This window comes from Phaseolus vulgaris, chromosome 1 (genome assembly GCF_000499845.2).
Source record: "Phaseolus vulgaris cultivar G19833 chromosome 1, P. vulgaris v2.0, whole genome shotgun sequence".
NCBI classification, from domain to species: domain Eukaryota; kingdom Viridiplantae; phylum Streptophyta; class Magnoliopsida; order Fabales; family Fabaceae; genus Phaseolus; species Phaseolus vulgaris.
The window spans coordinates 41,506,434-41,527,263 of record NC_023759.2 but is presented as its reverse complement, the minus strand read 5'-3'; the positions used below and the strand labels follow the sequence as shown (position 1 = coordinate 41,527,263).

Sequence of the window (20,830 nt, the reverse complement as noted above, 5' to 3'; positions counted from 1 at the left end):
CTAAAGATGTTTAACTGATCTAGTTACAAAAGAAAATAATTACACAGTTTTATTATAAAAGTAAAATTTTTGTTTTTAGATAAATATATATTATTATATAGTTATAATTTTATATTTTTTAAATAATTTTTTTTTTAAAAAGTTAGTGTTTCTATTTATTTTTCAAAATTGTATATGCTTTTTAATTTGGATAAATTATTTTATGATAAAATAGTCCTTTTCTAATTTGTATTTTTTATTCAAGTTAGTAGCACTATTTTTAAAGTTATCAATTAGGTCTCACATCTTTAGTTAAAAATAATCAATGTTTTTTTTAATTATTCTTAATGGCTTTAAGAAAGTGACCATATGGTACAACACGATAGGGACAAGACAATTAAAGAAATTTTCGTAGTGCATCTCCTCCTTAAGTAATTAGGTTTCGATACAAAATCATCCTCTAAGACAATTTTTTAATGTAATAATAGTAATATGTGTATATTTTTATCCAATATTATATATTATAAGTATCTCACATACAATAAGAAATTGATCAACTATGAAAAGATGACGAGAGTGTGAAAAAGGGATGAAGAAGAAAATTTATATCTTTGTAAAGTTGAAAACAATAATAATAGGTAAAATTTATAAATGATAAAAAATATATATTAAAATACAAATAATAAAATACCAAATAATACATTGAGTAAGGTATGTTGTGTATGATGTAATCCATAGATATGCAAAGTGAATACTTAAGTGACCTAGATTATCCTATTCACTCTTTTTTTAACATAAAAGAGAGGATTTTTTTTTTATGAAATAAGTATAATTTTTTTAAAATTTATCAAAATACACAAACTTTAAAAAAAATTATAAAAATAGAGAAGTCATATAACTTTAAAATAAGAAATCGTAATTTTAAAATATGATTTGTGCATTAAAATAGAGATGATATTTTAATTAGATAAATTTAATTTTTTATTTTTTATTTATTTGTTTTTAATGAAGTCGTATGCGTAGTGTATGAATTTTCTTTGTAAAAGTCGTGTATCTTTTCAATTTTTTTAAGGAATGATAAGAATGATTACGAGCCTTGTTATCATAAAGCAAAGAGGCAAATGAATTTCTCTGTTTTGTATTTTTTAAGTTTTAAGAACTTTATGTCCTTTATTTTTTACACTTTTTCTCATTCTTTTCAATAACTTTAATGTGTTTTTTATTCAAAATAAATTAATTTTAACAAATTTATACAAAAAGAAATTTTATTCTCATTTTAATTCTTAAACTAATTTTGTTTATTATTCACCTTAAGAATTTGATCTACACTCGAATATGTGAAATAGTATCCTTCTCTTTTTTAAAAAAAAAAATTTGAAAAGAAGGAAGAAAAATAAAACCTAGTACTATTTCGAAGGTATTTTTAGTTTATTTTCAGAATTAAAGTGAAAATACGTTTATTTGGGTTAACGGAGGGTTTATTTTGAGAAAAAAAATCCTTTATCTCATTTTCCTCTTTTATATTTGAAAACATAGATTCTACAGTGTTATTTTATAATTATATATATAATTTTTTATTATATATTATATAAAAACACTGCATTAAAATTATGTTGTAATAAAAAAGTTTGATCAAAGAGAATTGTGGGTAATTAATTTTTTAATTTTCTTTTCACACATGTTATCTTTGTTTTATTCTATTCTATTTTAAGTTGTTTTTGTTTATTTTATTTTTCATAGTGATATATTTTATTATGAATTTTTGTATTATTATTTAAAAATATTATTAAAAAGAAAAAAAAATTATAGAGACATGTGTCGTATGAATGAGATGATCTGAATGAAGAGCTAACGTATAAAGGAAGGCATTTAATGTTAAAAATGATAAGTAAATAGGAATTGATGTGACCCACAAATCCGAGTGTAGGGCATTGAAAAAGTATGTGAGGGAGCAGTGGAAGCAAATTCAACCCTTTCTTTCAATCACTGTATTCAGAACACCACACACCCTCCTTTTCTCTCTCGTCTCTTCTGCACTTTATAATCATCATCTTTTCACTCTCCACATCCATTCTAGGGTTCCCAAAACCAACAAAAAAGGCATAATTAATCCATGGAGCGCTTGAAGCTGGCGCAACTGGGGGAGAGGCTCAAGACGGGTGGGGCCCAGATGGGGCGAATGGTCAGCGGCAAGGTCAAGGAAATGCTGCAGGCTCCCACGCCGGAGTCCAAGATGGTCGACGAGGCCACGCTTGAAACCATGGAGGCTCCTAATTGGGGCATCAATCTCAGGATATGTGCCATGATCAACGCCGACCAATTTAACGGCTCCGAGGTCGTTAAGGCCATCAAGAGGAAGATCAACCACAAGAGCCCTGTCGTTCAGACTCTTAGCCTCGACCTCTTGGAAGCCTGCGCCATGAACTGCGACAAGGTCTTCTCCGAAATCGCTTCCGAGAAGCTTCTTGATGACCTTGTTCGCTTCATTGATAACCCGCAGGCCCACCACGACACTCGACGTCGGGCTTTCCAGTTGATTCGGGCCTGGGGCGACTCCGAGGATCTTGCTTATCTTCCCGTCTTTCGTCAAACTTATATGGTCAGTTCCTTTTTCCTTCTTTTGACTACCCCTAAATAAATCATCACTTTCGTTCCTGAAATTTTCTTATTTATCTTAGTTAGGCCCTTAAGTTACACAGGTAATATTTAAGAATTAGAAATTCTGCTGTATAGTATCCATGTATTGAATAATCCTTCTTTCAAATTGGTTTCTGAAAGGCACTCAAATATATCAACACGGAGACTGAATTATTATTAAGTTTATGGATATTCAATACTGTTGGAATTGTGGTTTTCTTGGATTTCATAAATAAATTACACTGATGTCTTGAACTTGTTGAGATGGTATATAATCCTGTTTTTTTTATCACTTACAACAATCTTCCTTGTAAGATACACTGTATACAGTATCTTTTTTAACAATTAAGATTAGTTGGTGTAATAGCAGGAAAAAAAATATTGGCCAAAATTTGACAAAATTTAAGTGTGATTTATTTATTTTTATTGTTTTTTTGTTGTCTTGTTTCATTTGACACTCTTGTCTTTCCGCTCTCTATTATGTTTTGTCTTTTTCATTATTTGTTTTTGGTACTCACTTGATTTTTATTGCTGTATTTAGCTTCTAGACATTGTTTGCAAAAGTGTATGATGCAAAAAATACCCAAGTGAAAGTGGAAATTTTGTCTTTTACGAACTACTGATTTTGATATGCGATACTGTATTGGGGTTTCATGTTCTCACTTATTTTCTACGCTTTTAATCAAATGCTTTCCATTTTACACTTTTTCTGTGATAGATTCTTTCGTTTCCTTCACTTTTCACATTAATTTGAATTCTATATCCTCTCTGGTTGATGGCAGAGTTTGAAAGGAAGGGATGGTCCACTTGACATGGCGGGAGGAAATTCACCACCTATTCCGTATGCCTCAGAGTCACATGCAAATCAATATCCTGTAGATCCCCCTGAAAGATACCCAATTCCTGAAGCTGAACTAGATATGGATGATCCCGCGGCTTTCTCTTCGACTTACCAACACATATCAGTTGAGGAGAAGAAAGAGCATCTTGTGGTTGCTCGGAATAGTCTCGAATTGCTCTCTAGCATATTGAATTCTGAGGCTGAGCCAAAACCTTTGAAGGTATTTTGATAATAAATAAAAGGCAACATTACCAAAATAATGAATTGGTGTTTGTATAATTTTATTAATTGAGCTAATGAGAGTACTGCACTTCTTCTTTACTCCTCAATGCTATCCATTTACCGTTAGATAATTGCCTGCAGGAAGATTTAACTGTGAGCTTGTTGGGTAAGTGCAAGCAATCACTCTCTATCATCAAGGGGATTGTGGAAAGCACTACAAATGATGAAGCAACGCTTTTTGAGGCTTTATATCTCAATGATGAGCTTCAGCAGGTAGTTTCTAACTATGAGGAGTTAGAAGCTGCTCAAATGTCTGGGACACAACAACCTCAAAATGCTGAACCCGCCAAGCATGATGCGGAAGCTGTTCAAAATCCCAATGAAGTACCTGCAAAGTTTGAAATTGATGAATCAGAAGAATCTGAAGCTGATCAGAATCTGGATCGAAAGGTGCCCCAAAAATCTAACACTCTTGAAGTCAATGCAACTGAGGCTGAGGGGAATGATGTTGCTGAAACTAAAATAGTTAATGACACAAAGGACAAGAACGGTGAATCTAGCTTCAAGCGAGATGCTGAATGAGGGAAGCATTGTTGGCACGAATCTTCTAGCATTTTATTGTTGTCTTTGTTCATATCGTGTAATAAGCTGTAGTCCAATCTTGTGAGGGTGATTTACATTGCTCAGATATGTAATGGGCAGGAGTTTCATCCCGAGGATTGTGATATTTAATCCTTGTGAGATCAGGCTAGTTCATAATGTTAATGTAGTTTGCACATTTTGATTCGCTTCATATTAGTTAATGGTGGATCTGTGTGTCTTTATTTTATTCGACACGTTGATTACATAGAAACAATATTGGAAAAAATTATTCTAATCGAGCACACTTATAAACAGATGCATTTTTCTTTGGGACGTATAGCAACGGATTTTGGAAGTTATATTATCATATTTGTCTTTCAGGATCATGACTAAAACAAAACATAGCTGTTGTTATTTTTTTGAAGATTCACAAGATAGATTTAGTCGCTTGAGAATTGAAAATTTGAAACTATTATGAAGAATTTAATCGTTTGGGTTTTGTCACTTGCAAATTTATTTTTAACACTGAATCCTATTTCTAACTTCTTAGCATGGGGGCAAGAGAGGTCCCATTAGCCAAGAATATTTACTATATCCCCTAACGAGTGAGTGTGTGTATGTGTGTTTAGTTATACTTCACAGGGCCAAATTTGAATTGCTTTTCTGATGGTACTCGGTAGATGCCTTCCTTATCCACAGTCCATGTTTTAATTGTACCTTGACTAACTGATATAGAAATCATGTTTTCTCATTCGGTGCTTTTGAGTAGCATGTTCTGTTCGGTGGATTCACTTGGCGCAATCACATTAAAAGAATAAGGTGATGTTCACGCAATGAGTTTGGAGGTTTTCAATGCCTTTATCAATTGAAAACTTTGGCTCTTAAGCGGTTCATTTGTTTCTGTTAAACACCTCAATCTGTGTTGTGGCACGAGCAATTGTTGATGACGACAACGTCAATCAGCGCAAGCAAAGTTAATCCAAGCGTGCTGCATTCTCGTGATTTATTTATTTGCTAGCGAATTGAAACGTGAATCCGCAAAGCAGCTCGTTGACAAAGCATTTGGATTGACAAACACTCCAACCACTTTTCAAAGTTTGATGAATTAAATTTTTGCTGCTTGTTTAAGGAGGTTTGTCTTGGTGTTTTTGCCTGATATTCTTGTGTCATGAAACTAAAAATATGTAACCTATGTTTACTATATACACTTTGCATATAATTTGGTGTTCATATGACTGAAATTAAAAAACAAAGGTTCTTAATAGTTTGCATTGATCAAATTTGCGTTGTTATAAGGTGATGGCAAGGAATCATTACTTCTAAAAATCTACAAGAGGCTGCTGATGAAACTGACGAGAAACCATGAAAATTTCAACTAGGAGTTACTAATTCGAACATAGAACAATGACAAAAAATACATGAAAAATAAAATAATGACAATAATGAAAAACATTTGATTACAAAATAAATAATAATACAACAAATCTCATCAATTTTGAAATTAGTTTCTGTTAAAAATTATTATATCAAGCACTGCCAATTTATTTGCACCATTCTTTATACTAAACACCCATAAGTGAACCTTTGTCACAATCTTCCATTAATATTCTCTTATTTTGCAAATAAAATATAAAATACATATAATATAAAAGAACGGAAGAAGATTCAAATTTGTTTGAAGAGTAGGAATGCTCTAACTAACCATCAGGGGTAACTTTGTGCAGAACTCTGTGAGGAATTCAAAATGCCTTCACGTGTCCCTCGAAAACAGAGTCAACAGTGGCAGTGTAACGTTCCAACAAACATGAGCCAAATCCGAAAGAAATCTTACACTCCTCACGTCTCTCACCACTAATAAATTTAGTAGCAACAGAAGAAGACAAGAATGGCTTCTTTCTGCACCACACTTCTCTTTTGTCTTCTCCTGATCCTATCTTTAGCCGCAGCTGCAGAGACGCATCGTATTCCCGGCTTCCTCTACACTCGCAGCAGAGGAAGATGCACCGCGCAGTAAGAATCTCCGTTCCGTTCTATTAACAATGTCATGAAATGAGAAAAGAAGCGATAACGGTGTACTGCTTTTTTGTCAGGTTCTGGAGCGGGAGGAGGGAGGAGTGGCCGAGGATGGTTCCGGAGACGTCGACGGTGTCGAACGTGTTCGGGTCTCGGGTGTACGAACGGTACAGATCGGATCTGACATTGGTGGAAGCCACCGCGAGGAACGACGAGGAGAGTAACGCGTTCGGAGGGTTGGTGAAGGAGGGAACCGCGGCATTGGTTAACTCGTATGCGAGAGAGGGTTTTCCTTACAAACCCTGGGAGGTTAAGACTTTGGTCATAAAGGCGTTGGTTTCCGAAGCTTCAGCTGCATCTCAAGCCAATGACTTCTTGTTGGCTAACCAGGCTTGCTCCTAAAACCTAATCCTATCTTAACTTTATCATATATGAATGCTCCTGTGTATTACTATGTTCATGATTGATTATCTTTGTTTAGCTTAGTGGTGTTATTATTGGGTAAACTCGCTTTACCCTTTTTGTCATTGGTCTTCTTGTGCTTTTTAATCGGAATCACTACTCTGCTACGTGATTTTGGAATGTTAGTTGATATGAAGGAATCATTGGAATGGAAGGAATTAGTACTGAGATTATGTATTGTGTTCTTATCAGTAGCCATGCCTTTTGCTTTATGTATTTGTAAGTTCAGGGCTTAGACATTTGGTCTATATGAAAGAGGGATTAGGAAAATTTTCTTGACATAGCAACTTTTTCCAAAACAAATACTCAACTACATTGTGCCAAGTATTTACAAAGCTAGAGAACACTTTTCTAAGGCTAGAATTCAGAGAGTTGAATTTATTTTGCTGTATCCACACCTCGAATTGGACCTCCAGATGTCAAATACTCAACTACATTGTGCCAAGTATTTTTCTGTTCTTTAAATGAAAAATATAAAGTTAAGAATAATGAAATAATTAATTAAAAGACTATACTAATTTAAAAGCTGTTAATATTGGAAATAATTTTTTAAGGGTTTAAATAAATTGTTAAACATAATTAGTATTAATATTTGTAGGACATATAGCTTCTAAATTTCATAAACGTATTAACTTATTTGATAATAAAAAGTTGTAATTTAAGTAGTAATTAAATTAATTTATTGATCTAAATCATTTAATATATGGACTAATATATACATATCTAAGAAATAAATTATAATGAATTATTGAACTAAATATTAAGAAATTTACTTAAAACAATTGTAATTTTAAAGGTTAATTTAAAGTATGTATACGGAGAAAAGACGAAAAATAAAATAAAAATATAAGGAGAAAGAGAAACTTGAATAAATTTGTGCTAATATTTAACAACAGGGGAAACCAAATATATAGTTATAAATTAGTAGTATAAACTCTTTATTGTTATTTATATAACCATGCTATTCTTCTTCTTCAATCATGTTATTTTCATCTACAATACTTGAATGTTCATATAAACTCTTAATTATTACTATTCCTTTTTAACAAAAGAAGAATGAAACACTCGTGTAGAAAAACACGTTAGCCTGTTATTATACTAATACATATCATGATTACGAGGGGTTGAAGTAAATTAAAACCGTAGCTGGAAACAGAGGATGCAATATATGGTGAGATTCTCAAATCCTTTTTACAACAATATTAATATTTCGTATATATTATGCTGTGGAATTTTCGACGCAACCTTAGAATCTGAGTTTTAAAAGGTAAATAATGTAAACCATTAACAAATGTGTAGTAAAAAAGTAGATTCTAGTTTTAAGTTAATGTCAGCTTAATAATTAAGCAAGCTAGCTCTTTGGTGGTGCTGCTTTATGCTCTTATTGTCAAAAATATTCAGCGCGTAATAACTAAGCCACCATGCACAGCATAGCCCACCTTATATGATAACAGTAATATACCATTCTGCAACATGACACTGAAAAAGGAGAAGAATCTAACCCATTATACATGTATGTTATAAAAGAACCAAGTTTCCATCTGATTTGAAGCATTGCTCTCTCCTCTCCAATCATGAAATCCTGCATAAGCCTAAAGCTAAGGCTAAGGCTTCGACCTGCTAGAAAGGCATGGAAGAGCTTCACTTCTACAATTGGTAAACTAAGTAAGTCCAAATCCAAAGCCATGAAGAAACCCAGAAAGCATTCAAAACCTACCACCAAACTTGCTACCTCCAAGGCACCTCCTAAGTTCATTGTTACCAAACGTTTTCTTCGCCACAAAAGGTTAGCCTCAGTCAGAAGTTTGATCTTGGGGTTCCACAAGAAGCCTGCACCTGTGTACATTGATAAGCTCTTTAGAGAGCCTTCATGTGACTCGGTGGGGCAGTTGAAGCCACAGACAGCACACAAACCACGAACTAAAAGGCTCTCTGAGCAAGAAGGAACAACAAAGGGGGGTAGATCTTGTGCCTCAGATGATATGTGGGAGTCACTGGCGTTGGCATCACCTCAGATGCAGGGAATAGATGAACGAGCAGAGGAGTTCATCACTAGATTCAGACAAGAGATGGCGGCGCAAGAGATGATGGCAAGAAATTTGTAGAAAGGCCCCTACCAAAAGTTCAGGATCTTAGTAAAGTTGTAGTGTAATAATTGTTAAATATGGAACTTTAGATAGTTGATGACTAGTATGTGTGGATACACTTATCAACTTGTGATTTTGTTGATATTTATCTTTTCATTCAGATGATAAACAAAATAAAAAGCAGCATGGTTTTTCTTAATTTACAACTGTGACATCAAAGATAACTGGTTTAAAAAACAACGGAGCCAGAAGGTCCTTAATTTTTCAAGCATAATTCATTATAATGCTGAAGTTATGAGCTTTTAACATTCAAGTGTAATTCATAATATTCTTTAAACAGCAGACCCTTATTCTCCTTAATACTTCTTTTAAGATAAAAGACAAAAAAGAAAAAAGAAGGGTCAAACACGAGCTAAACTAACTTGAGATCAATCCACTTAAACAAGTGAAGAAGCTGCAAACTGATCTGTAAGAAACTGGACAAAACTAATAATTATCAACTAAATGTTACTTATTACATACATTATTAACATGCAATAAACCAGATGGCAGTGAGAAAACAACAGAGATTTGTGGACTTCTAACAAAAGGGGGATGCACATCTTTTGTGCCTTTAATTGCAGGCAGGCCTCTTACATCCTTTCCAAGCTTACTGGAGAAAATTCTTAATCTGTAATACAATATGGATGTAAGGGAGAAAGATAAGAGACCTGAATTGATGAATTTTATTTTCAATATCATACAAAGAAAGAAAGGACTCTACAATATATATTGATATACTAATTAGAAAAAGAAAAGGCTAAGAACGTTTACTAAATATTACATAATTGTAATACCAGTACAACTTAGCATTTTATTAAAAGGTACATCTCATTAAAATTCTGGGGTCCAAGAGAAAGAATTTTATATGATGTTTATACGAAGGACTCGTTGTTTGAGTTGCAGAGTTGTGATGATACACGAGTTAGCATATTTGGAGACTGTGGTTATTTGGCTTTCTGCTTTTTATAACCCGACAAGTCGAAGGTAGGAAAATGTTAACTAACCTTTACTAGGATAGGAATACTAGCAAAGGAATTAAGAAGTGTTTTGGTGAAAAAAGTTGAGAACAAATAGGAAGAAGACACATTATACCTAGCCTGAATATTTTCTTAAGAAAAAGATGACAATCAAAGTCCAAGTGTTTGGTGTGTTCTGAGAAAATGGGATTGGGACCTATTTATTTGGAGATGGTTTGGTTGTCGTAGTAATACAACGACAAGTTTAGACACTTATGTAAATCATTGAGCAAATAGGCTAGTCATTGCAATTCGCAATTAATGCTTTAGAAGACAAGCATGAGACAATAGGTTATTTCTTTTTCAAGAGCTGCCAAAGAAAACCATTCCTACATTAACACAAATTAAGACATGTTGCCCAATTAACATGACTAAAAACAAAAATTTGAACTAAGAATATTCGCAAAAGAATCAAACCTTTTCTAACGCAATTTAAGATGACAAAGAATATGAGTGGTAGCTCAAAAACGATCTTGAGTAGGCCTAACCATGAATTAGCTTAATGGTTGGGTGGCAAAGGCAATGTCTAGATGAGTGGTGGTAAAATGAAACAGAGGACCAACCAATAGGTGCAGAGGATGGCTTGGAACCCAGCATGCTAGAGTCAATAAGAAGGCCAAGACAATACTTGCACTGACAAAAGAGATATTAATGTTGGAATGAGTGACTTCTAAAATGCTTTAGTAAATCGAATATATTAAATGTGTTTTAATAATTTAAATGGGGATTTGTATGAGAGTGGGAATGCGTATTTTGACGGGTATGAGAATGAGAATGATATGAGTATTTGGCCGGGTGTGTATGATTATGAGGTTGATATGTATATATACATTCCCGTGTTACCAATTAATGTGAAGATCTCTTATCAAAATCATGACAGGTTCACACAATACCCACCAACACAAGTTCATTTGTCATCTAATAACAACAATGTTTACGAAACTTGAACTATACAGAAGGTTATGATATTGTGATTTTCTCTTCAATCGTTCACAAAGAAATATAAAGAATTTGTACATTTTGATATGATAATATATCTAATGATAAATCTCATTTTGTTTTTAGAAATAATGGTCATTATGATGTATTTTGATCAATAATGATAGTTCTTTTTAGCTATGGCGGGTGTGACAATGATTAATGAGAGAATCTAGTTCAACGAATTTAAGATGAACTTGAAGGATTTTCAATTAGATCCTATTAAGATATAAGATGAGGTATTTCTTAACATGGTTGAAAAGTGGAGGTATAAATAGTTTCTAATTGGAGCTTTGATACCATAATACAATTTAAATACAAGAAATAAAATAAAAAATATGAATTAATTAATTATATTTTAATAACATTAAAAAAAGATTATACACCATATAGTTATGTGAAAAATACTAACAACAAATTCTTAATATTACAAAATTGTAACGACTAATAAAAATGAACAACTCTAGATTGTACGCTTCATTAGAAATTTGGAAGGATACAAAAGAAAAAGAAAGTACTTTTTTTTATGTTTGTGTTGGTTAAGACATTTTTTTTTTTATATTCGAAGTTGTGATGATCCATGGGTTGGTGTATTTGGAGAAGGTTCCGTATTGAGTTTTTTGTGTTTTGATAATTAGATCATCATCATGTACTTTCTGCATTTTGTATGGCTTCATCTCCTCTCCAGTAATAATATAGTCCTCATTTAGACATATAAAATAAGATTGTACAACTTGTATCTTATTTGAATTAGTGTAATCATAAAGTATTATAATTTTCTTAATATTCTAATTAATTGCACTTATTTGTGTATAATTACCCTCCAATAAGTAGACTATACATGTTATATTTTTAACAAAGAATGACTATACATTTCCATTCATACTTCTAAATCTTATTTCGGAATAATTTTTGGTTTTCAAATGTAATATTTCTGAAAGCAAAATCTATTTAGCAAATTTAGGGCTAAAATGCTCTTCAGCCCAAATTCAAAATACTTATAGTTTTTTTTATATAAAAAAAAAAACTTATAGGTTGTTCTCGAAACCAAAAGAAAAAGTTTTATATATTGTTTTTTATGTTCGTAAATCTTTATGTCATTTTTGTTGTTATCGACACAGAATGAAAACTTACTTTTGTTGTAGATCTCGACAAGATACTCAATGAAAACACATTGGGGCTGCGTTTTGTAATTTAAAAAAGGAATTTATGAAAAGCAGAAGGTTTAAATAGCAATTTAAAATGTGTAAACTGCAATCTTCTTTCAAGATTGCTGTAATTTGGGCTCTTATTGGACCACTTTTTTGTTGCTCGTTTGTTTCGGCTTTGCAACATTGAAGAGCAGAAAAACATTGTTGTTGTGGGAATTGAACAAAAGTAAATAAAGATGGTGCGTTGCAGCTTTTTTGACTTTTGTCATTTGAAAAGTTATAATAGAGAAAAGTGATTTTAAACCTTAATCGGTAAAAAAAAGTGATGATACAGTGCTAACATAAGGGCCTTTTATTCTTTTATTATGTAAAACAGCATTACATGTTTTCCCTTAGCATATGATAAACCTTTTTATTAGATAGATCGATAACTCCAAATCTTTGGTAAGATATGATCATGAGTTATGTTAATTAAACTGTAGATGGTGGGCGGCGTGTGATTAATGGAAACTACAAAAAATACACAACAATATTCTGCAATCATATGGGAACAAGAAAAAAAGATTATTGAGATATAACAAATTATGTCATGAAAAAGTGGCAATACATGGAATTGTGTATATATGAATAGTTTTATATTGTTATTTAATTATAAATAGTTTATAATTTATACAAATCATGTGATATCATTTAATAAGTTTCGCAGTTCATAAAAATAAGTTTGTTGATTTTTACTTTAATTATTTTAAAAGTTATATTAAAAATATTTTCTAATTAACTGGCCGTGGAGAAGATTTTGACCTATTTCTTAATTAAAAATGGAGAAAATAAATAAAGATTTTTATTTATTTGTTTTTTTATTACAGAAGAGATATAGTTGGAAATATTCGGTACAAATGAGACATTAGCTTTCATTATCTTAAACTCAAAATCTTAACACAATTAACTTTATCATTATAATAATTATCGTGGAACTTTGATTCATACTTAAATTTTTAATCATACTAAACTCAATCTTATTTTTTTTATCAATAAAAAATAAATAGATTAAAAGGACACTTAATTAAAAAAGGCCAATACTTGTACACGTGCACTGATTTTTAAAGCTGCACTATGCATCAGCTCTGCATAATTCTACTGCAGCAACGCTGCATAAATTCATCAAATTTCTAGTGCAGCAACGCTGCATAATTCTAATTTGCAATGGAGCAGAACAGTTCTAATAAATCACAGTGCTATTACCTAATCAATATTGGTTCATATATTGTGTAAATATGAGACCAACTTACAAGCTGTGTTCAATTTAATTTTATTCCTACCAATTCTGCTGTGACAGAGGAGCAAAACTCTGCATAGTAGTGCCCCCTGGCTTAAAAAAACTGAATCTTATAATATTAGCCATTTATAAGATAAGATTTATACCATATTTATATAATATAATTTAGTCTAATATTTCATTAACTTGAGATCTCTGACCCATATATTAATAATTTAATAAAATTTGTTATTTGCTACAAATGGTACAAGCGTATTAAGGTGCCCTAACAATCATCAATGTATACACAATTTATTAGTAGTTTCTTTCTAGTAAACTACGAATTAACTTAGGACTGAGATCAATTAATCCAAATCCAAACAACAGAACAAAACAAAAACAAACGTTTGTTTTGCATTGATCGAAAGGATTTGGTAGTAGTAGCTAACATCATAATTCCAATAACTGGTTGAATTCCTCAGCTCTAGCGTAAACGTTGCACCAAAAGTCCATGCCATCGCACATACTTGACGAACTACCATCTATAAGCACCCCTTCTTTGCTAGACATCGGTTCAAACCGACCATAATCAATGCTCGGAAATCCACTTGTCTCACCGGAATTATCATCAGAAGACAAAACTTCAGACCAGAAATCCTCGTCCAATGCAAGATTGTTCTCCGGTGTGTCGATATCATTAACGTGCAAGGACATGTCACAGTTATTAGTATTATTATTAATGCTGCTATTGTTGTCACTAGTGGTGAGGGAAGACATGTCGCTAGAACATTGGGGAGGAGAAAGTGGCATATCCTCTGTGCCATTATCTTCTTTGGTTGATGCATGACTGTGCATGTTGTTCACGGGCTCATCTTGTTGTTCTAGTTTGGCGTCTTGGTAATTGGTTTTGGAAGCGTCCCCATCCAACTTTGCTTGTTTTTTGCTTCGTTTTTGGTCGTGGCTTTGTCGGTAATTTTGTGGCAACCTCTTCTTCAAGTGGGTGTGCCACACGTTTTTTATCTCGTTGTCTGTTCTACCAGGTAATCTCGCTGCTATAGCCGACCATCTGCACGCGATTTTTATCACAAGATTAGTGAACAAAATCGATGTTGGAGGAAAAATTCATTAAATAAAGGAAATAGGCTTCATATAGCTGGCTGCTCCAAAGTCACAATATACAGTAGTAATAATAATGTTATGTGATGTGTGTTTAAATACTGTGTTATTTTCTAAAAATTTAAGCACGTGAAAATGTTGCAGCAAAAGGAGAATCTTTGCAGACCGACATATATCCAACAGGGTATGATTTTGCTTGCCTTAAAAACTAAGAAAAAATCAAAGTGCAAATGGGCCCAAATCATTCATTATTTGAAAAAAAGAACAGTAACTAAACTATTCCTCTCTTCAGAAAACAAGAATAAAGAAAAATAAAACGAGGCTGGCGAGAAAGAATTTAATATGCGTTTGTATTCTTCCAAGACTCAAGTTTATGAAGTCACATGCATCTGCAATGTCCATCCATCAGTTAAGAAAACGACCAAACATATAGAAAAAATGAAGATATTCGGGAATCTTTGCTTCACTGTTTGACCCTTAATGGAATCGTTTGTGGAGTCATTCAACCTATTTTGTTCTTGGTTTTGGGTAAAAAGGAATCTTGTTTCCATATAAGGAGAAGTTAACATGAATTAAACTACCTCACTAGAAATTATAATGTGAGATGCAATGTTATATTATTAGTTTTACCTGTTTCCCAACATTTCATGCAAAGTGATTATAGCATCCTCTTCTTCTCGGGTGAAGTTGCCTCGTTTGATGTCTGGTCTCAGATAATTTATCCACCGGAGTCTACAGCTCTTTCCACACCTTAACAGCCCTATTCATCAAAAACAGAGAAAGAGAAACTTGGTTAATGGTAGATTAATCACTCATGAGAAAGTTAAGGAATTTGAATAAGAATTGGATTAATCTGTAATCTAGATTTGATACGTACCAGCTAGTTTGGGCAGTGAACGCCAATTAGCATGGCCATAAGTGTTGATGTAAGTGATGAGAATTTGATCTTCTTCTTGAGTCCATGGCCCTCTCTTCAACCCCATTTTCTCGCAGCATGGAGCTCTCCCCATTTTGATCACTGCTTCTTTGCTTCAAAACTCAAACTATTGTTCAACGCTTCAAGTGCGAAGTCTCTTGTTTTTATATATATCCACACACCAGATTAAAGTACAGACAAATCTCACTCCAGCTATATGTGCTTTAATATATATATATATATACAAGATATTAGCACGAATGGGGGAACTCAGTTGTATTGTACATAACAGTACAAAACTCCATATTATTATTATAATCATGCTACTCACCATCATTTTTTTTATTAATCTGTAAGGTCTCTTTCACACTATTATTTTATAGTCAAATAAAACATGGGTTTTGCCTAATATATTTGGCTGAACAACAGCATGACATTAACTAGAGTGCACTTATTTTGATCTTCTCTCAATATCCTTTCATCATTTCACCATGTATTCCTACTTTGTCTGACTGTCCTTTAGTCTTAACTAGTTCAGTTTTCAACGTGGTAAGTTGCTGAAAAAACTTATTCACACGAATGAAAAGACAATTGAACACATCACTATCTGAGCAATTTAGATAGACTATTATTTTATACATTCTATTATAATATTTTTAGCTTTCTTTTTATGATATATTCATACAGTTTTTGGGCTACCCACCCAATACTTTAATATCTATATACAAGTGCTCCATTAAAATTGTTTTTTGAAGAAAATACGAGTGAAAAAAAAACTAATATATCTGCAATATCTTAATACAGCTGACTATTCAAATTCAAATATGAATGTGGTTTGAATTATGCCACAAAGAGTTTATTGCACCTTAGAACTGACATATATTATAGTGTTGACAATTTTCCTTTTGATCAGCAAAAAAAAAATTGAAGTGTGGATTAACAGAAGTACTCGAATACAATTTTTTTATCGGTAAAATAAAGAATAAATAAATATAACTCTATTTTAGGTACCCTACATAAAGGGCCATACTAATAAATTCGTAATGCATTATCCCCTGCAACAACAAAATATGCCCTTAGAACATAATTCACGCCTATGTCCGTTGGTACAACCTTTTCCATAAGATTTTTTTATAAAAGAATAACTAAGAAGATTTTTTTCATAATTAAAATTAACTTAGACATAAATTAAAAATAAAAATATAGAGAAAATTATATGAAACCCTTTTTACAAATCAACTTGTTATAACTTAATTTAGCACTAAATAAAATCATTAAATAAAAACTAATCTTAGAGATAAAAAAATAATTAGTTGCTATATTGACTAAATTAGAAACCATTTTAGAGACTAAAAAAATTATTAGTTTCTATTATTGATAAATAGTTTCTAAATTAGTATCTAATTAGCTACTAAGACTTTTGTTACCGAATTTAGAATTTAAATAATTGATAGTTAAAACCTTAGTAGCTAATTAGATATCAATTTAAAAACTATTTATCAATAATAGAAACTAATAATTTTTTTTAGTCTCTAAAATGGTCTCTAATTTAGTCAATATAGTAATTGATTGTTTTTTGTCTCTAAAATTGGTTTCTATTTAATGATTTTTTTTTGTAGTGTAACTTATATAAAAAAGAATAATGTAATTTTTTTCTTATACAAGTCTTGATAGAAAAATTTATCTAAATTAAGTACGTTTTTGGGTCAATATGTTAATAATTCTAAGAGTAGCTTTTTTCATCATGGATAGTTCTGCAAGGTTTGTTACCAAAATTCAACACCTTTTTTTTTAGTCATAGTTGTTTAACTTTTAATTATTTAGAGATGTCTATCTTTGTTGGTGCTCCAAAGTGTCGTTTTTCTGCAACCTCTAACTGATAAAGTCAAATTGAAGCTAATATCTTGGAAAGGAAAATCTCTTAGCATGATGGGTTGTACTCAGTTGGTTAATACGATCATTACTGGATTTCTAGCTTATAGTTTTAATATGTATAAATGACCTAATTCAATTCTTAAGCAAGTCGAGGAGTGGTGTAAAAAAATTCTTTAGATGTGTGATATATTAAAAAAAGGCATAGTTATAGTTAATTGAGATAAGATTTGTTCTCTTGAATTCATTACTATTATAAATTAATAATATTATTTAAATTTAATAAAAAATATTTTATAATTATATTTTATAAAACTGTGAATATTTGAGTTACTTATTTTTATCTAACAATTTTAATTTTTTACATATATTGATATTTTTTCATCTAATTTTTTTTACAATTATGAATATTGTTGGAGATCCCACATCGACTAGAGATGAGAGCCTTTCATAATATATAAGTGGGTGCAAACCTCACCTTATTGAGCCGGTTTTATGGGGTTGAGTTAGACTTAAAGTCCACTTCGTAATATGGTATCAGAGCCATTTCGAGCCTATCGTGCCACCCGCTATCGGGCCGCTATCGGACCACCCAAAATATATAGTCTCACGCACGAGCTTCTATCTATCACTCTCGGCGTGAGGGGGGTGTGTTGGAGATCCCACATCGACTAGAGATGAGGACATTTATCGGACCACCCATAATATATAGTCCCACGCACGAGCTTCTATCTATCACTCTCAGCGTGAGGGGGTGTGTTGGAGATCCCACATCGACTAGAGATGAGAGCCTTTCATAATATATAAGTGGGTGCAAACCTCACCTTATTGAGCCGGTTTTATGGGGTTGAGTTGGGCTTAAAGTCCACTTCGTAATAAATATCTTACAATTAAGAATATCAAAATTTAAATTTAAATACTCATTTAATTTTAAAATATATTAAAAAAATTCATAATAATAAAGAAAATCATCAATAATATTAATATTCTTATATAAATAAAATATATATATATATAATATAAATAAGATAATATAATACAAATGAAATAATCATTTTGAATATTAAAATTATCTAAATACATAAATTAAACTAAAAAAAATATTTTAATTATATTATTAATAAAATTAAATAATATTAATTAATAAAATTAATAATAAAATTGAATAATATTAATTAATAAAATTAATAATAAAATACAATTTTAATATAACACAAGATATTTAATTATATTATTAATAAAGTTAAATAATATTAATTAATAAAAGGAATAAGTTGGCTAATTTATGATTTCTTCATAGAAAATATTTTCATTGGTATAATAGGCTACCATCTAGTCTGTTCTTAGAATTTTTTATGAATAGGTATAGTCTATTTGTGTATCGTTTTTGTTAACATATGAGTTTTAGTCTAGTCCCCCATATTTTTGTATTTTTTTTTCTTTTTTAATAATACTTTTTTTCATATGTTGACAAATGATTATTGTTACTTGAGGTGTCAGCATAGCTGAGATGCTATGTTGCATAGACATTGACGCGGACACTGATACGACACAGACATAGATACAGATATACGTAAGATCTCTAAAATGTAGGACACGGGGACACAAATCTATATATTATATAAATTGACAATAAAGATTTATGTGCACAAGTATGTTGTAAGGATCTAGAAAAATTACTTTAGAGTAGAAGTGGTATATTTTAAATGACTCTTGAATAATTTTAAATGAAAATGGCATATAAATAGAAATTCAGTTATTCAGGTTTCATTTTAAAAAGAACCACCATCTCTCTATAAAGTTCTTTTCCTTTCCTCTCCCTTCTCTCTACAATTCTGACTTCCTCGTTCATCTGTTCGACGATCAGAGTCTATCATCAGACTCCTGGCAGTGAGTACTACAAGACTGCCCGATCAGAATCTCTGATAGAGTAAGTTCATTTTTGCTCTTCTCTTTGAGTCAAATTTGGAACTTGTTAGGTTGTTTTCTTCCTTGCTTGCATGTGACCCTTTTAGCTTTAGGGTTAATCTCTGTTAGCTCAGGGTCTTAGTGATATAGTTAGATTTTTTATTAGGACTTTGTGTTACAGGTTAAGTTACCTTTGGGTTCTTGGTGGTTTTGGAGCTCTTAGTGAATATCTTCTAATTTTCAGGTAAGGGAAGCTAGCCTTAATTTCCAATAAAACACTAGGTTAGAAGATTTGAAGGTGAAATTGGATATATGGTTGCTGTTATACAATTATAATGTTGTTGAGTATTGGTTGTTGATGTTGATTAGAGTAATTTTTTAGCTATAGCAGCGACTTTGTTAATTTGGGTGCTCTCTGGTGTGATTTCGATCAACCTAAATTATTTTCGTTCAAACCAAAATTTCTGGGTGCTCTCTGGTGTGATTTCGATCAACCTAAATTATTTTCGTTCAAACCAAAATTTCTGGGTGCTTTCTGGTGTGTTTTCGATCAACCTAAAATATTTTCGTTCAAACCAAAATTTCTGGGTGCTCTCTGGTGTGATTTCGATCAACCTAAATTATTTTCGTTCAAACCAAAATTTCTGGGTGCTTTCTGGTGTGTTTTCGATCAACCTAAAATATTTTCGTTCAAACCAAAATTTCTGGGTGCTCTCTGGTGTGATTTCGATCAACCTAAAATATTTTCGTTCAAACCAAAATTTTGTATACAAATATGAATATTGCTATTTTTATTATTTTAGCATAGTTTATTTTAGATTACTATTGTTAAATAACTTTTTGGATATATTTGGATTATTAGAAAGTTAAATTATATGTTATGATTGTATGGTGTATTGATGTGTTAAAAGAAGTGTGCAATGATGTGAAAGTAAGATCAAGACATAGTATTTTCAGGAAAGAAAATATCGTGTTAAGATTGTTTAGGATGTGCATTGACTAGGGATTCGTCTAGAAGGAGATATCCTGACTCTACTGAGATAATGGAATCATATAGATGAAGTTATTCAGGTGGTGAGAGTCGAAGGAGGCTCATATGAATGTGTAAGTTGTTTGAAAGATAACTAACTTGACCTGTTATATGAGTTAACCCTGTCATACTAGGAGAGAGATGATATTGAGATTATATATGCGCATAGCTGTGTGGATTTCACAGTGATATAGTATGACAGGTGGCGATCTCTGAGTCTAAGTCAACGCACGAGTCTTCCGGAAGTAGAGTCAAGTGTCTATGTTATATGAGTCAGTGGAATTCTGACATGTGAAAGATGAATATAGAATTTGTATGACACTTGATGATTTGAGAATTTGTATGAGACTTATGATTTATGTTTTTTTTTTATTTCAAAGTGAAACTTTATAAAATTTTGTCTTATATGGCTAGCTTACCCTGTTATTTGGTTGTGTTGTTTCTCTAACTGTGATGATCGTGTATTTCCACGGGAGCAGATGAGATTGCAGGTAATAGAGCTCCTCAGTGAGCAGCAGAAGGATTAGATAGTTTTAAATTGAATGCTTTGCTTTGTTTTGCTTTTGAACTATTTGGATGTATATATTAAATCCCTATGAAGAGGGATATATTTTGCGATACAAATATGAGAAAACAATATATGTTTATTTGTTAATTAGATATTGCATGCATAATATATTAGCAAATATGAGTAAAATTAGGGATGTTACATATGTTCCAGAT

General features: G+C 31.7%; 4 protein-coding genes across 4 annotated transcripts; 3 read left to right on the top strand and 1 right to left on the bottom strand.

The window, feature by feature from the left end:
* The first annotated feature begins 1,862 nt into the window (after positions 1–1,862).
* Positions 1,863–4,508, top strand: LOC137814293 (TOM1-like protein 2). The gene is made up of 3 exons (XM_068616937.1): positions 1,863–2,578; positions 3,399–3,677; positions 3,821–4,508. Exons 1-3 carry the CDS (start codon positions 2,093–2,095, stop codon positions 4,259–4,261), a joined length of 1,206 nt encoding a protein of 401 aa, XP_068473038.1. The 5' UTR covers positions 1,863–2,092; the 3' UTR covers positions 4,262–4,508.
* A 1,427-nt stretch (positions 4,509–5,935) lies between these two features.
* LOC137814292 (uncharacterized) lies at positions 5,936–9,022 on the top strand. The gene is made up of 2 exons (XM_068616936.1): positions 5,936–6,271; positions 6,352–9,022. The coding sequence occupies exons 1-2, from the start codon at positions 6,147–6,149 to the stop codon at positions 6,674–6,676; spliced, it is 450 nt and encodes a 149-aa protein (XP_068473037.1). The 5' UTR covers positions 5,936–6,146; the 3' UTR covers positions 6,677–9,022.
* On the top strand, positions 8,311–9,022 carry LOC137814291 (uncharacterized). The gene has a single exon (XM_068616935.1). The coding sequence runs from the start codon at positions 8,311–8,313 to the stop codon at positions 8,839–8,841; it is 531 nt and encodes a 176-aa protein (XP_068473036.1). The 3' UTR covers positions 8,842–9,022.
* Positions 9,023–13,462: 4,440 nt separating this feature from the next.
* LOC137814294 (transcription factor MYB13-like) lies at positions 13,463–15,547 on the bottom strand. Its single transcript, XM_068616938.1, has 3 exons — positions 15,259–15,547; positions 15,012–15,141; positions 13,463–14,331 (listed from the first exon to the last, which is right to left on the bottom strand). Exons 1-3 carry the CDS (start codon positions 15,389–15,391, stop codon positions 13,716–13,718), a joined length of 879 nt encoding a protein of 292 aa, XP_068473039.1. The 5' UTR covers positions 15,392–15,547; the 3' UTR covers positions 13,463–13,715.
* Between the last annotated feature and the right edge of the window lie 5,283 nt (positions 15,548–20,830).